Raw genomic sequence first — 17,523 nt, 5'->3', positions numbered from 1 at the left:
TATTTACTGTTAAATGGGCCAATTTGTTAATGTTTACTGTTTCCGGAGAAAATACTGTTAAGCGTTTGGAGGGTTTTTCGTAAAAATCCCATAGCCTTTTACCATTGTAAATTCTCATCTGCTCTTCGAAAATCAGTCAGCTTAAGTTTGAGCCTGTGCTCAAACTGGGGTTGAAGTCTCTTTTCTTGACCCATGCGCAACAGTATTCTGGGAAACTGGAACATCTGAACGATCAGGTATGGCACATATCGATGAGCTTTTGACAAGGAAGAAATGACTTTGATCTGCCATTTTTGTTGAGTATTGTATCCTATTTTAATGATAAATAATATCCTGTTATTATACAAATTAGAGTGAATTACAAGGATTTCTCTCACTCAAAAAATCGTATCTGTACACTTTTAGAAATATATCTTTCACATGTGAATATAACGACAGAGATAGTCGAACATTTTCGGATTTCTCCTCGAAAATCTTCGGCAGTCTTCGGGAATCTTTGATAGTCTTCGGAAATCTTCTGAAATGATCGGGAATCGTCGGAAAATGGCTGAAAATTTCTTGGTATACCAAACAAAGTAATGTTGGCCTTTTTTGAGCCGTTTTTGTTTCTTTCTGGCTAAAATTTACTGCTACAGTGAATTTTTTTCTGTTAGCCGGTGTTAAAATTCTCAAAATTTAACTGTTTCGTGTTACAGAGCCAAAAGATTAGGTGTTTTGTGTTATTGAGGTGCCTCCATTCAGACCCTCCTATAATTTTACCCTGCCCGACTGTAAATCATCCCTAAACCTACCCTCGACGGCCAAAGCCTGTTACCTCGCTGAAGAAAAGCTCTCAATATCAGCCACATGCGTCTCACTAAGCCCGGGCACTGAAGAACCTTCTAAACTGAAAAAACTGCAGGGATGACATAAGACGAGGCAGGAACTGCACTCGTAAGACTTTTTCCCTCACTAGACTTAATCATGTCTTAAGGAAAACTTTGCTTCAGGAAGCCAAACAAAACGCTAGGGCTAATGACTTAGTTCTGAGTTCAGAACGCGTCGAATTCAAACCGAAATCGTTGTGCGGTTTATTATAGACATTTGAGAGAGAATCGGGCTGACTGAGCTACACAAATAATGCCATATATAGGCACGGGGCGGGGGGGGGGGGGGGGGGGAGAAAAAGATTTTGTTTCACAAACGTCTACTAATGACCCTTGTAATCTATGTACTTATTGACCTGAAAGGCAAATGCTAAAAAACAAAATGAACATCTCAAGAAAAATTAATGAAAACTGTAATTTCTTTAGCCACCTTCTCAGACAGTAAACGGCTAATAATTTCGGGAGTATAGATCAGCAGCGGTCATATCGTCAGTGATACTTATCCTTGGGCACTATTTTGTGCACCCCATTTGATGCACCATTTTTTTTTCGTTGTCTGCATTATTTTTTTCATTCTTTTTTTTTTTTTAACATTGAGAGATAGCAAGGGAGTTGGGTTCGTGGAATCACATTTAAAAAGCTTTGCTTCTCTCTTGCAGGAAAGTTTTATCCTTCAGTTCCTCAACACTGCGTTCTCGTACCAGTGGATATCTTTCACTTCTTCGGAGAAGGTCTTTTATGGCGACACATCCGTCTTCAAGGATATCGTTACCAAGTACAAGTACACGTGAGTATTTCCACAAAGTGCCGCTAAACAAGTAAACAGTGTTCACCTGTCACCAGCGCGAGCTCGATATTCGAGGACACAAGAAAAAGTCCTCGACGGATATCTAACTGATACAGACAGATACAACTAATTCAATTGCCGTTGTCGGGTTTTAAACCTCAAGTTTATGCGACAAGGTCGGGGTAGTAGTTTGGGGATGTGCCATAGCTGGGTTTGGTAGTTATTGATAAATGACTCCATACGTGTTACATCGGCTTTGCTTAAAATCATGTCAAACCTGTACGAAGCAGCCACTCGAATGTGACTCCAATGGCGGATTAAACTGGAATAAAATTAGTTTTCCATGCCTTGCAAGCAAGAACATACAATTACTGTGTGCATTGTGAAAATTGGGAATTTGCTCAACCCATGATGCAACAATGACAATTGCCACTCGTCGGTACTGGCTTTCCATATTTTCGGTTAAAACAAAGATTCGTAAGCATTATTTAATGCTCGTGTGTTGTGCTTCATCAAGGGTTCCACACACCTGGAAACAAAAGCACGAGAAAGCATCACTATCATCTGTTTTATTACATACAACTCCCGATAACTCTCGCTAGCTCGAACCAAAATCGATTTCCCCCATATTTGCGTCATACATTTACTGTAATTTTACCCTCGGTAACTCGAACCCTCGATAACTCGAGCCTCTTGCTAAATCGAACCCATTTTCGTTTCCCTTCAGGTGATTTTCTATATAATTTTATGGTCGATAACTCGAACTATGTTTGTCTAGACGTGACACGTCAACACAACCAGTATACTGTAGTCTAAAACATTGAATTTAGTTTGAAACAGCCGTGAATTCTTTTAGTCTTCAACAAAACGTGTCAGTCCATTTCTTGTTTCGCTGGTTTAGGGTACATTTACAGTGCGACTACTGTTACCGGGGTCACTTAAACAAAACTGGCCAATCGGATTGCAGTACAAGAACAATGAATTTCAACCAAAGCCGACTGAACCAATCACGAATAGAAGGAAAACAACAGTTAAAACCATAAATTTTGGAATAATTCACTGCTCGTATCATAATGTGATCTGATTGGCCAGTTTTAAGTGACCCCGGTAATAGTAGTCGCACTGTAACAACTACAGTGTATTGTGCGAAGTTTGCAGTACTTAGTCTTCTCCTGCTACTTTGCTTTGTTCTTGTTTTCTTTTCTTTTTACGTTACGTTACCTTCTGATTTATAATTTCGAAATATTGTTCTATTTTCACTCGACTTCTCTACACTTAAATTTCATTTATTAAAATGTTCACCGTTACTTCCGGTCATTTGTCCTAACTCCCGATAACTCGAACTTTATCAACTGAAGGTTCAACTTACTGGGAGTCGACTGTATTACTTGAAAGTCAATTGTTCTAGCGTCAAGATACTAATGACATTAAAATTTTATTACATTAAAATTACTTATTACTTATTACTTATTACTTATTACTTATTACTTATTACTTATTACTTATTACTTATTACTTATTACTTATTACTTATTACTTATTACTTATTACTTATTACTTATTACTTATTACTAATTACTTATTACTTATTACTTATTACATTCAATTTATAGTGCAAGAATAATTAGTGATGTACGTATTATGCTCTTACTTTAGATCATCTACTACTGTCAAGGACTACATTATGTGGCGGGTTGTTGATCGTTTTGTTATGTCAATGCCTCAAGAATTTGTCCAAGCCAAACTCAAATTTATCGAGACTGTGGCTGGAGTTCAGAAATATGAAAGATGGTCTAACTGCATTGAGAACATGATGACTCCGATGGACATGACCTTGGGAAGATTATTTGTTGATGCGCGTTTTGACGAAGCTACTAAACAAACGGTAACTTAACGTCTTCATTTTGAAGACTGGCGTTTTAATCTAAGGGGTATTTATTCTGAATACCTGAGTCGCATGATAATATAAGATGCTTAGCGACAGCCTATTTCTTACCACAATTGTTTCTAATCTCGCAATCTGATTGGCCAATTTTCCGTTGTAGATAAGAGTCTAGACAACGCTGCTCGCGTCTATCAGCGCGCGGAAATTTTGACAGTAATTGTAAAAATTTTCTTTGACGTTGAAATTGTGGTAAAATACAAATCGAATGTGGTTAAGTGTTGTCTGCACTCTTATCGACAACGATATTCGTCATCACAGTGGTCAAAATTTGTTGTGGACTCACGAGGCGCAACATTTTGACTACTGTGATGACGAATATCGTTGTCGATAAGAGTACAGACAACGCCAAACCACATTCGATTTGTTGATTAGCCGATATCAAAATTTTTAGCTATTGATCCCAGTGAAACGGGGATAAAAAAAATTGTCTTCTTCTTCTTCTTCTTCTTCTTCTTCTTCTTCTTCTTCTTCTTCTTCTTCTTCTTCTTCTTCTTCTTCTTCTTCTTCTTCTTCTTCTTCTTCTCCTTCTCCTTCTCCTTATCCTTCTCCTTCTCCTTCTCCTTCTTCTTCTTCTTCTTCTTCTTCTTCTTCTTCTTCTTCTTCTTCTTCTTCTTCTTCTTCTTCTTCTTATTATTATTATTATTATTATTATTATTTGAAGCGAATCAATGACTGTTGCCCTTTTGGGGGGGGGGAGGGGGGCGTGGTAAGAAAAAGGCTTGAGGGATAAAATTAGCGATTTTCTAATGTAGCCCATACTTACTTGAAAAATTCCAGCATTATTCAAAGGATTTCAAAAATAATGATAGCCTTTAAGGTACGTTTTCCCGCCGTTGTATTTCTTCTCGGATATTGGCTTATTGTGTTCTTTGTATTGATTGTGATTAGTCCGAATGAAATCACTGACATTAATTTGAGTTTTAGTTTAAATACAATGCCTCTCCCTTCGTATACCACTGTTCAGATGCTTTACCTTTTTTTGTTTTGTTTTGTTTTTTGTAGGTAACCGACATGACGACTCGCCTTCGCAAAGCGTTTATTAACAATCTGTATTCTGCAAATTGGATGGATTATGAAACAAGACAAGCGGCCAAGGAAAAGGTACTGATAATTTGTAAAAGAAATTAAAGGTACATAGGCAAACATAGCAAAAAGTTGAAGATTACGATGATTTTCATCAAGGAATATGAAAAGTACTGACAGTAGTGACTTTCAAGATTTCACTCCATCCACACTTGTGGTATACTGTAACTATTCTTTTGTCAATATTTCATTCCATCCACACTTGCAGTATACCATAACTATTCTTGATTATTATTCAACGCATTGTAACACTGCACAAATACGGCCATGGTGTACTGAATATTCGTGTTCCTTAGTCAACAGATATCCTGTGATATATAGCGTTTTCATTCACGTGACTACTGGCCATATTGGTTTACGGAAACAAAAGAAAGTATTAAAGCATAAAAGCATAAAAAGAAATAATAAGAAAGCATAAAAATACAGTTCGATTCCCAGAGGTTTAGTTTGGGACACCAACATGGCCGCCATTTCTTTGTTTTGGGACACCAACATGGCCGTTGTGACGTCATGTGAAAAGACGCTATACTTAACATCGTGTGTCGGAGAGAAAAATGACAAAATAAAAATCGTCTCATACTTTTCTGCAAATAAAACTGTGCTTTGTTATCAATGTGGTGAATAATAAAACAATCGTTCTGCTCAATTTTGCAGAAAATCCCCCGACTTTAAGCTACCCTACGGCGTCGTCGGCTAAGTATCGGGCGATATTCCGCACGATTTACAAGGATAATTGTTAAATATTTGTGATATCTCATCATTGCAGGCCAATGCTATCAAAGAGGATGTGGGATATCCGCTTTACATCAAAGACGATAGTAAACTTGACACACATTACGATATGGTGAGGAGACACTGTTCAATTTTCTGATTTAGTCTTTGATTTGCCGATCTTGACCCAAACACCCCTTGGTTAAAGGGGCAGTGTCACCTATTCTTAGTATTTGTATTGATGGGAACATCAAAATAATGGTCGATTTTTCAAAAATAACTCTACTAGGGCACAGAAACTAGCATCAATCATTTTTGTCTTCCAATGACTAGGATGGAAATGGAATTCACATCGGAAAAATTGGCCATCTCAGTTCAAGTTTCTCCTGTGAGTTTTGCTGAAATTGCTAAAAACTGATTATTTCCATTGCGCATATGCATATTGACATTCCAATCCTAGCAGTATTCAGGATATTTGTCCCATGAACCTAGTTTAATGGCCTAAGTTCCCACGAGTCTCCTGTAGCTCAGTGGCTGAGCATCCGAAATAGTAATCGGAAGGTCTTAGGTTCGACCCCTGATAGGAGTACTCGGATTTTTTCCAAGTATGCCTGTGTTATTTACTAATTAATACATCATTCTCAGACTGATTATAGTTTATTACTCTTTGGAGAAATGATTTCCGTCATTCCTCCTGGTGTTCTAAGAGTGATTTCAAGTTAAAGAAGAGGTTCTTTGTCAAATATTTGAGTAGCTTTGGCATACATACAGCAAAATCTCCGTGACAGTGCCCCTTTAAAGGGACTATGCTTTCTGATGGAAAATGGCAAGGACGATTATTCACAAGTTGTTGCTGAGTAGTGTAAAGTAACGGCCAATTTCTTAAAACGTTCCCATTAAGTAGATCGTTTTTTTTTTCTTGCGTCATGCATTTAAAAGAAAACACAGGCGCTCAGCGCCGACTCAGTCTCCACATACTTCACTGTAAAATACTTGAAAAGTTTTTACGTAAATCATAAAATAATTAAGTGAACTCACACACTCACAAAAAACATATCAACTTTGAACTCGCAAAGTAAAACACCTTGTCTTTAACGGATTTTTCTGATGTTTTACGATTTCCCGCAGTAAGTTATAGGGTTGAAGAATACTTCCAAAAATACCTATTGACCATCTAAATTAAGAAAGCCTTTCCTCCAATCAACTTAAAATGTAAAAATAAATAAATAAATAAACAAATAAAGCTTTCATTTCATACTAAGTAATATTTTGGAACATTTTTCCCCTTTGTAACTATTCAATGTCACTATAATGCTACTATTCAGTGTAACCATCCAATGTCACTATTCAATGTCACTATCCAGTGTCACTATAATGTAACTATTCAATGTCACTATTCAATGTCACTATAATTTAACTATTCAATGTCACTATCCAATGTCACTATTCAATGTCACTATAATTTAACTATTCAATGTAACCATCCAATGTCACTATTCAAAGTCACTATAATTTAATTATTCAATGTCACTATTCAATGTCACTATAATTTAACTATTCAGTGTAACCATCCAATGCCACTATCCAATGTCAATATCCAATGTCACTATAATGTAACTATTCAATGGCACTATTCAATGTCACTATCCAATGTCACTATTCAATGTAACTATTCAATGTCACTATAATGTAACTATTCAATGTCACTATTCAATGTCACTATAATGTAACTATTCAATGTCACCATAATGTAACTATTCAATGTCACTATTCAATGTCACTATTCAAAGTCACTATAATTTAATTATTCAATGTCACTATCCAATGTCACTATTCAATGTCACTATAATTTAACTATTCAATGTCACTATCCAATGCCACTATCCAATGTCACTATCCAATGTCACTATAATGTAACTATTCAATGTCACTATTCAATGTCACTATAATGTCACTATTCAATGTCACTATAATGTAACTATTCAATGTCACTATTCAATGTCACTATAATGTAACTATTCAATGTCACTATTCAATGTCACTATCCGATGTCACTTTTCAATGTCACCATAATGTAACTATTCAATGTCACCATAATGTAACTATTCAATGTCACTATTCAATGTCACTATAATGTAACTATTCAATGTCACTGTTCAATGTCACTATAATGTCACTATTCAATGTCACTATAATGTAACTATTCAATGTCACCATAATGTAACTATTCAATGGCACTATAATGTAACTATTCAATGTCACTGTTCAATGTCACTATAATGTCACTATTCAATGTCACTATAATGTAACTATTCAATGTCACTATAATGTAACTATTCAATGTCACTATAATGTCGCTATCCAATGTCAGTATTTAATGTCACTATAATGTAACTATTCAATGTCACTATAATGTAACTATTCAATGTCACTATAATGTCACTATCCAATGTCAGTATTCAATGTCACTATAATGTAACTATGCAATGTCACTATCCAATGTCACTATTCAATGTCACAATAATGTAACTATTCAATGTCACTATCCAATGTCACTATTCAATGTCACTATAATGTAACTATTCATTGTAATTATTCATTGTCACTATTTAATGAAATATATGTTGTCTCTCAAACTCACCAGCTAACGGTTATTGGAGACTATTTTGAAAACACAGTTGCAATGAACAAGATGTTGATACAGAGACATCTCGGAGTGCTTCGCCAGCCGGTCAACAAGGATTTGTAAGTGTAATTTGCTGTATTTATGATTGTGCAAGCATTTAAGACCGGTTAATAAAGTCGTTTTTTACTTTCTATGTGGGAAAAGCAAGGGATTGGCTACTGGAATCCAAAATGAATAAAGCTCTAAAAGAAGTAGGAATATATATGTCATTTTTGGAGGGTATTCTTCGGAAAACATCGTCTGCTCCTTGGTGGTTTTCGGTAAACAAGAATGACGGAATAAAAACATTACTAGCGCTATACGCAAAACAGTGCAAAATAAGAAAAAGAAAACTAAAAAATCTAACTATATGAGGAGTAGCAGATCCTCCTTAGGACTACAGTTTGTAATGAACGATGCTGTACTTTTCCAATCTCTTAAACCCGGAGTCCTCGGACTATTTGACCAGCGGTTGGAGAGACTGGAGAGTCTCTGGATAGTGAACTTTTTTCATCGTAGAAATCCTGCGGTAAAAAGGCAGAACTGTTAACAGGAAAACCAGTTTAAAAAAAGATAATTTAAAAATAAAATAAAATAAATAATTTTATTTTATAATTTAATAATAATTTATGAATGATAATCAATGAATAATTTCTAAATGGGAATAAACAAGGGAGTTAAAGTATTCAATTGTTATGTAAAAAGTTTGGCGCGAAGTGAATCCGACTGCGTGTTAAGTTTTGGTTTTATGTTCCTGACAGCATCTCGTAGATCAAGCAGTCAAACTTTGTGCGGCTTTTTTTTAAACGGTAAACTGGATATACACCCCGACATCGACATCTAAAGAAATGCCGCACAAAGTTTGACTGCTTGATCTATGAGATGCTGTTTATCAGGAACATAAAACCAAAACTTAACACGCAGTCGGATCCACTTCGCGCCAAACTTTTTACATAACAATTGAATACTTTAACTCCCTTGTTTATTCCCTAAACTTTTTCACATTTTAGTTACTATATATATATAATTTATAAAAGATAATTTTTTCAATTTTCCCGGAGTATCTTCAGGCAGCCAACCTGCCCTGAGCACATTACTGGTTCTTTTTCAATCGGAATCGAGTTATTTTATTTTAATGCTTACCATTCCTCATTTATTGTTTGTGATGAATATTCTCATTTAATGAATGTTCGAATTTTTAGGTGGGGATTAAGTCCCGCACAAATTAATGGTTATTACAGCCCTCAGCAAAACAGAATAGGTAGGTTGATAGCAGTTACACACGCCAGAAATATATTACAAGTTTCATTATTATAATCAGTTGTTTCCATGATGGTTATTCAGGTTATGTAAGTATATATGATCATTTGCTATCCTGTCTGATGATTGTGAAGCCTTGGAAATAGCCACGAATGAAGAACCTGAAATGTCATATTAATAATCATGGTGCCATCGTCTCAAGGACCCGATCTCAGTGAACTGATAGGATGATTAGTGATTTGCATTCGATGCTCAGTGAAGTGCTTGGCATGTTCAGTTATAGTCCCAGGGCTTATCACAGGGTATCGCCATTGCGGTTTTCGTGTTACATTACTGGCCTTTACTTGGACTCTTCACAATTTAAATACAAGTGACTCAAATTTCTGCGAGGCTGATCGGACTGCTTAGAAATTTCAGTCATTTATATTTTTGGCTGATTAGATCTTTTACAGATCCTGCGTATACTTGAAGCATTTTCGTTGTGCGGTTCCTTGCTTATTGTTTGCTTACAAATACAAGGTCTACTGATTTATGTTATAATCATCACTGCCTTATCAGAATTTTTTTTAAGTGCGTGGTTTCTAGTGTGTTTGCTGATCTGAGAGGTTTCATTGATATGATTGCACAACAAACGAACAAGTTATTGATATTTTTACGTTTAAATAAAGCTGTAAGTTTCTGGATCTGAAAAATTAAAGGGTCACAGGCTTTAGCTTTCTCCGCGGAATCTATGTCAAGTAAGTGAAATGTTATGTTCAGGTGGTGTGAGTCACGTGACAACATGTTGAAAAAAAAAGATCGCTGGTAGACCGCTGTATCAATTGACTGGCACGTGACACGCACACACACACACACACATCACCTGAAGTCACGTGAAATAAATTAACATTTCAGTTAATGGAAAAAAACTCTTTGTTGTGAAGGAATCGAAAGCTTGTAACGCTTTAATTAAGAATCCTGAAACCTAATTTTATTTTTTAATCTTCAAATAACAGGATCAGGAAAGAATTTATTTTCTCAAACTTTTCTTTTGTTTTGTTTTCTTGGCAGTATTTTTGGCTGGAATTCTGCAATCTCCTTTTTACAAGAAAAATTACCCAAAGTGAGTACCAGCTACTCTGGGGCCTCGACTGTGAGCACAAAGATCACGAGACATTTTTAAGTGTGTGATCTCGTGCAAAGATCTTCAAACTCTTCAGGAGGGAAAATCTGTTAAAAAAAAAAAAAACGTTTTAATGCCTTCATGATGTGTCAGGAATATGACACATTGCATTACTACCTACTGCGCATGCTCTATATTATCAGGAAAATTTGCTGATGGGCTGCTTAATTCATGAAAAACAGAAAAACTCGTTGGCCAGGATTGGTCTTCAAAATTACTTTGTTGCTATCAATGTCGCTAATATTTCACTTATTGTATTCAGAAAAAAAGAATCTGCGAGTTTAATTTCACTTTGTCAATATTTTGGGAAAAGTAAAGTGCAAACTGCGTAAATTAGAGGAACTCGAAGAGGTTGATAATTAGTAAAAGTGCCTAAGTGAAATCGTAAGTTTCAGTCGATGCTGTTTTTCTCCCATTGAGAAAACCAGTTTTTGTATTCTTCTTCTTCTTTGCGTAAAAAGAACTTAGTGTTAACCTCAGCATACTTTTATCCAAAAACACAAGAAAACCAATTTGACCTCGTTCGGTCAGATTACTACATTACTACAGAAAGAAGTGTTGCTTGTCCACCTAATGCTTCCCTTCCAGATATATCAACTACGGCTCTTTGGCAATGATCATTGGTCATGAAATCACCCATGGATTTGACGGCACAGGTGATATTATCTGATATTATCTTGTTTTCTAATGGTTGACCGTTTACAGTAATCGCCATTGCGGCAATGGGTTTTCAGTCTGCTACGTTTGAAAACTGTTTGAAAAAATCTTCGCAAACCACGTAATGAAGTGAACAAAACAAAAAAAAAAGTGATTGCCAGGCCGAGCTAAGAAGTTACAATGAATCTGATCACAGGCTCAAAGAAGTAATTATTGGCACTTGTCTATTTCGGATTTCAATTAAGGATCGAAAGTAATTGAGCTTCTAATTTGATTGTAGTTTACTACGCTCTGTGATTGGTTAGCAAAATTTGCGCCACCCTCTCAACCAATGAGATACCAAACCAAAACCAATCATGACTTGCTCATTCGCATTTTCCCGCGCTTGACACCGATTGCATGTATTTGCTTTGAATTCTGATTGGTCATTGTACTACTTACGCCGCTTTTGATTGGTCAGAACAATTACTCAATTGAAAACCGCTCTAAACGATCATGAGTTCGTCAGCAAGGACGTTTTGTTGATAGGTTTTGCATTCAAAAGGAAGGCCTCTCGACTTTAAAGTTACAAATTTCTTTTCAAGGTCGACTTTTTGATAAAAATGGAAATGTCAAGGATTGGTGGTCAGCAGGATCGGCTGAAAACTTCAAAACCAGATCCAGTTGCTTGGTGAGACAATACAGCAACTACGAAGTGTTTGGAACATATGTAAGTAATCGGTTAATATAACTTTAACAGAACGGTTTCATAGTCGATTTCATTAAACATGTACGAAGGAGTTCACTTTCTGAAAACATTTCAGTTGAATTTGAAATGCTCCATATTGTGTTTCCCTGTTAAGAAATTTATCTTAAACTGTTGCTTGTGCATCATGCATTTGGTAAGGACTGATTAAATGGATTCGCGCGAATAAAATAAAATAAAAACAAAAATAAATAAATATTTATTTTTTATTATTTTTTTATTACATTTTAAGGGAATCACCTTAAAAATGACACTAGAAAGGGCGCTGAGGCCAAGTTGGAAGTAGGCATTAATTACCCATTATCCAGCTGTGACTGCAAGTTATCAACGCGCGCATGCATGTGCGGTACTTGCCGCTTTCTCAGCCACATTCCCTAAGTGGTACACTTTGCCATCATCTGATTTGGCTATATAGGAACCCTCAGCCTTAGTTTAGCTATGCTGCACCGATGATGCCTTATAAGGCTGAAACAGCAGTCCGAGGCTGCCAACATTCAGGATCAATTACTTATTAAACGATTATGCTATACTAATGTGGAGCATGGTTTCCTGTAAGGCGACAAAAGTAACGGGCCATAAACGGAACGAAGTTATAGTTGAAATTAAACGAAATTCACACGAAGCCAGTGAAAAAACAAACATACAAGCAAAAAACCAAGCGTGAAGAAATGGGTTAGATGGATAGTTTAGATAAAGAGTTTTATTTAAAATCACCTCGCAGCCTAAATCTAGGCTGAATTACGTAATTATTTACAAATATTAAAAATTTCACCTAATTACAGAACTAGAAAAAAACTAGAAAAATGCAAATATGTCTCATCAAAGATGTGTATATTAATCTAAAAACTAGAAACCACAGCCCAGATAAAGGTTAGCTAAATTTCAAGTTAAATTTACTCGACATAGCAAATATTAATGTGTTCTTAGTTCTAGTTTGACAGGAGCCTTTTACCGGGAGTGCAAGACTTATGTATTCCTGTAACGGAATTTTTACAAACCCATTTTAGTGTTTTTAGATTGAAGTTCCCACAAATTCAGTCTTTCACGAGAGCCTAACTACCCAGTCTCAAGCTTTGCAGGTTTCTCATGTGAAACGGAATTTAAATTTTAGCGGCAAACGGATGCGGGATACGGATGTGTATCTAAAAATAGACTGATCTGTGAAAACGCTGTAGCAAAGGGTTAGCATAGGAGCTGTACGCTCCAAATATTGGGCTCCTGGTTTTGATTAGCTCAACTTGTTTGTTATTGAACCAATATAGACTTGAAAAAAAATCATTTTCTGTTCTGACATGACCTTTCGACAACTTCCCTCAAAAATGTTTACAAATTTTCTCGCTACTTTCTGTCTTTCTACGGCTTATATGTTTTCTTTTGACTTTTTCGTTTGTAGATTGACGGCAAACAGACCTTGAACGAAAACATTGCGGACAATGGAGGGATAAAGCTGGCATATGAAGTAAGCTAAAGTTCAGTCAAACTTCTCATTCAGTTCTATTTTTTTTATTGTTAACTGTCAGCACGTAGCCGATTCCCTTTGAAAATGTCACACTCAAAATCTGCTCGACAGATGAAGATATAATAATATATCAACACAAGGAGGAGTGTTTTATATACCTTCTCAGATCATTAATAGCTCTTGGAGTAAATGTTCACCAAATTTTATGATGAAGTTAGTCCGCATTTTCAAACCTCCTTGACGGTGGTGGTCTGACTGGTGTCCTTTATTTTTAGCATGCGTAGCAGGTGTTAAAGGGTGTCAAGACTCTTCCTGAAATATATTTGGCAACAATTTGATATGTATAACACGTTCTGCCTTTCCTTAATTCGTGCAATTTGATATTCCAGTAAGAAACGCATTGTTAGATTTGAAAAAAGAATTGCGACTTTTCTTCCTAGTTATTTTCATATTTTAACGTCATTTAAGAAGATTTTAGTTTTTCTTTAAATTTGTCTGTTTGTTTCCTTTTTGATATCGAAATATCGCATATACAATATGGAAATCGTTGAGTAATAGCAATATTATTGATTACAAGTTATTAGCCTGTCGATTGGGGGGGGGGGAGGGGGGGGAGGAGGAGGCATGAAAAAAAGCCCTCCCCAGTCTCCCCACCCACGCGTGTGCATCGAAATTTTCGTCTCGCCGCTCCCTACTATCTGAACTCCTGGATCAGGCTACAACGTTTTGTGACAGCATGTTTTTTTCGGCTCTCAAAGGAAATGGTGTTGGATGTGTGGCAATGAAACCTGGAGGGCAAACAGTATCTTGAACTAATACTCTTCAAGTTTTCGATGGAGGGATATCCTCCGGTCTGACGAATCTCGAAGACGGCTCATGCTATTTTAACATCGCCTTCGAGTTACTTGTAGTTCTTCGCGATTATTCTTACCAAGTCATTAAACTTGTGCAATGTGGCCGAACTATCCACAAGTAACAAAACAGTAACAGAATTTACCGTCATGTGCCCACGTTCTCCACAATACCTTGAATTTTTTCATTTCAGGTCTTTTTTTTTTTTTGGCCGAGTGCGTCAACGAAATCTATCAAAATTCAAAACGCACGTGCAGGGTTTTGGTTTTTGTTTTTCTTATTAATCTTATTGTTTTGTGCATTCTCGTCGCCTCGCCTATTGTACTATCAATGGAGGAAAGAACAGGCCGGCGAAGCCTGTGTTGACTCGTTTCCAAACAAACCGGCTCACTGATTTTCATATGAAAATCATGTCTTTCTTTATTTCTTTAAGTATTTCGGGGAGAGGGACATAACGTTGGACTTAATCTGTTTGCCGAGGTTACTACAAATCCGCAGCATAGGCTCCACAAGCTTCTCCCAGCTAGGAACAATTGCGATTACTCGCTCAGGAACTCGAGGAAGTTCGTTCGCCCCCTTTGTAAGACCGTTGGTTGTAAGAAGAGTTTTGTTAGGAGCCTAGCATACAGTTTATGAACATTAGTATTTTTTAACCTTGAGATGTATTTTTGATTGTATTTTATTCACTTTTATGATTGTTAGTCAAGATGTAATTCGGCCTATGGCTTCAGTGTCTGAATAAAGTATCTATTATATTCTATTCTATTCTATTCTAAAACTGGTTTGCATCTACATAACAAACGCACTAATGTTTGTATCAAAGTCAACTTCAGCCTCGCTTCAACTCTGAGGCCAGGTCTCTAAGCACACAACTGTAATCAGCTATTCCACTGTAAGGCAGTCTAAAAGCTGTAAGAACATTAGGTTTGAGATAAATGTTTCAGGGATATTTCCTTTATTGTTTAGGCTTATCAGTCTTGGGTGAGGGACAATGGACAAGAAGAACGGCTTCCCGACCTTGGCTTCGACGTGGATCAACTTTTCTTTATAGGGTTTGCTCTGGTAGGTTATGCACCATTTGGCTTTTGTTTGTGGGTTTTCTAGAATCTGCTTTTTTAATTAGTTTCTTTGGTGACCATTCAAATACTAATTAATGTATTATTTTATTTGATAAGTATTTTATTTTGTAAGTAGGTAAATTATGATCATCCGGTCGAGTGTAGCTCTGAGAAGGACTGTTTGAGTTGACATTGACTGACGTTTCGACAACCTGAGCGCTTCATCTTCAGAATCGTATTAAATTGTGGTTGTTGACTTGATTGGTCAACGAAGCTGAGATGTTATTGGTCGTTTGTCAGATCAGTTAAGCCGTGATGTTACGACATCACTAAATCGCGCTGAAATCGCCCCTAGTTTACGCGTGTGCTACCAACCTGGGACCGGGGCTGCTTGCACACAATTGCAATTACTATTGAGTGTTGTAAAACTGCGCATGTGCCAATGATTCATATGCTACCTGTCAATCTTCTGTTGTAGCCATGGTGTAGTGTCTACACAAAGGAAGCGGCCCTTTATCAAGTAAAGACCGATGAACACTCGTATAATAGATACAGGTAACCATCTCTTTTTATCTTCCCCAGTACGCAAGGCTTGTTTAGGAACTTGTAAAAGTTAGTAAGACGATAAAATGACTAAGCTACATGTAGACAGTCACTTAGAAATTACCCTTGCCCCCTTTTGTATGATTCATTCATTCATTCATTCATTCATTCATTCATTCATTCATTCATTCATTCATTCATTCATTCATTCATTCATTCATTCATTCATTCATTCATTCATTCATTCATTCATTCATTCATTCATTCATTCATTCATTCATTCATTCATTCATTCATTCATTCATTCATTCATTCATTCATTCATTCATTCATTCATTCATTCATTCATTCATTCATTCATTCATTCATTCATTCATTTTGTGTCCTGAAGTTCATGGATGGAGGCGCGTGAATTCTCACCAACTCCAGCCTCACTCGCCCGTAGGTTTAATCGTCTTCCCAGTCCCAATTCACTTTCATCGCTCGCAGATAATACGTGACCCGATTTTCAATATTTCAGAGTAAGGATAATTACAAGCTTGGTGACCTGAGGTGTTTTAGGGATAATGGATAACCCATCACTCCTCCCAGGGGCTCTTAAAAAAATGACAATCAGGCGTAGCCTTTTGCGGATCCGCTTTGTGCATTTCGCGCGGATTATACGGTTTTACTTGTATTTTTGGTCACTTTCCCACCGTTGAATCTTGCCTCTGCTAACTCAGTAACGAGTAACCCAAACTAACTGAAACTGTAGTTGATGGGGCACACGGATCAAGAGAACCGGATAAAAATTCAACGGCAAGAAGCTTTGCTGACAGGTGTTTAAATGGCCATGGAAAGTCGTTTTTTAAAAAAATCGTGTCAGCGGCGTTTACACAGATTTGCTAATTCACGAGAGCCGGGAAGTTCAAAAAGTTCTGATTACTGTACTAGAGTAATTTGAATCTTCGACGAAATCGTAGTTATGAAAAAATCTTCCTTGGGAAAGAGGGTTAAAGTTTCATCTGGAACGACGCGAATGGCGACCACCGCCAGTGTCTCTTTGCGCATGCCAACTGCGGATTCTCTTTGTAACCATTGTTTTATAGTACCATGATATGCAAGTCAGTCCTTGGTCATTACAATGGCATACAGTTTACGCGACCTCTAATGAGATTCCATATATTATTTATTGATAACGTTTCCTCGAATACTGTTGTTGTTGCTTTCTCGGCGTGTTAAGGACAGTGCCTCCTTATACAAAAGTATTTTTTATCCCATTTTTGACTATGCGGGAAACGTAGATCTTAACAAGGGCTATTGGTATCCAAGAAGAAAACTGGAGGAGATCACCGGCGTATTTTTAAAGGAAATCTCCACTCCGACAACAAATTGACGGTAAATTGTCGAAAATCGTGTCTAAATTCTAAATTTTAGTTTAAAAAGTAGAAGTGACAATCAAGTGTGCTAAAAATTAGATATGATTATTGCCTATTTTCGATTTTAAATTTCCCGTGCGCTGCCATTTTGGATTTCATGACGTCATACAGTTGTAAGCAGAAGTTCTTTTGTGTGAAACAATTGAGCAACCGTAATGCGTCGTGAAATCCAACATGGCGGCCCACGGGAAATTTAAAATGAAAACTAGGCGATAATCAAATTCTGTTTTGTCCGACGCAGAAATATTATTTCCATGTTTGTAAGTTTCAACAATTTAGCGCTAATTTATTTCAAGAGTGGAGGTTTCCTTT

The 17,523-nt window shown here is 36.6% G+C and overlaps 1 protein-coding gene across 1 annotated transcript in view; it reads left to right on the top strand.

The window, feature by feature from the left end:
* Positions 1–17,523, top strand: part of LOC146484664 (endothelin-converting enzyme 1-like) — a 37,298-nt gene that overhangs the window by 17,503 nt on the left and 2,272 nt on the right. The window contains exons 8-19 of the mRNA XM_085104752.1: positions 1,526–1,653; positions 3,310–3,538; positions 4,601–4,699; positions 5,448–5,525; positions 8,037–8,137; positions 9,260–9,318; positions 10,368–10,419; positions 11,068–11,135; positions 11,721–11,845; positions 13,275–13,340; positions 15,159–15,254; positions 15,729–15,805. Of these exons, the coding sequence (XP_084960878.1) occupies positions 1,526–1,653; positions 3,310–3,538; positions 4,601–4,699; positions 5,448–5,525; positions 8,037–8,137; positions 9,260–9,318; positions 10,368–10,419; positions 11,068–11,135; positions 11,721–11,845; positions 13,275–13,340; positions 15,159–15,254; positions 15,729–15,805 (1,178 nt within the window). The remainder of the gene's footprint in view (positions 1–1,525; positions 1,654–3,309; positions 3,539–4,600; positions 4,700–5,447; positions 5,526–8,036; positions 8,138–9,259; positions 9,319–10,367; positions 10,420–11,067; positions 11,136–11,720; positions 11,846–13,274; positions 13,341–15,158; positions 15,255–15,728; positions 15,806–17,523) is intronic.

Source organism: Pavona decussata, unplaced genomic scaffold (assembly GCF_977016875.1).
Source record: "Pavona decussata unplaced genomic scaffold, jaPavDecu1.1 SCAFFOLD_32, whole genome shotgun sequence".
NCBI classification, from domain to species: domain Eukaryota; kingdom Metazoa; phylum Cnidaria; class Anthozoa; order Scleractinia; family Agariciidae; genus Pavona; species Pavona decussata.
This window is presented reverse-complemented; position numbering and strand designations above follow the sequence as displayed.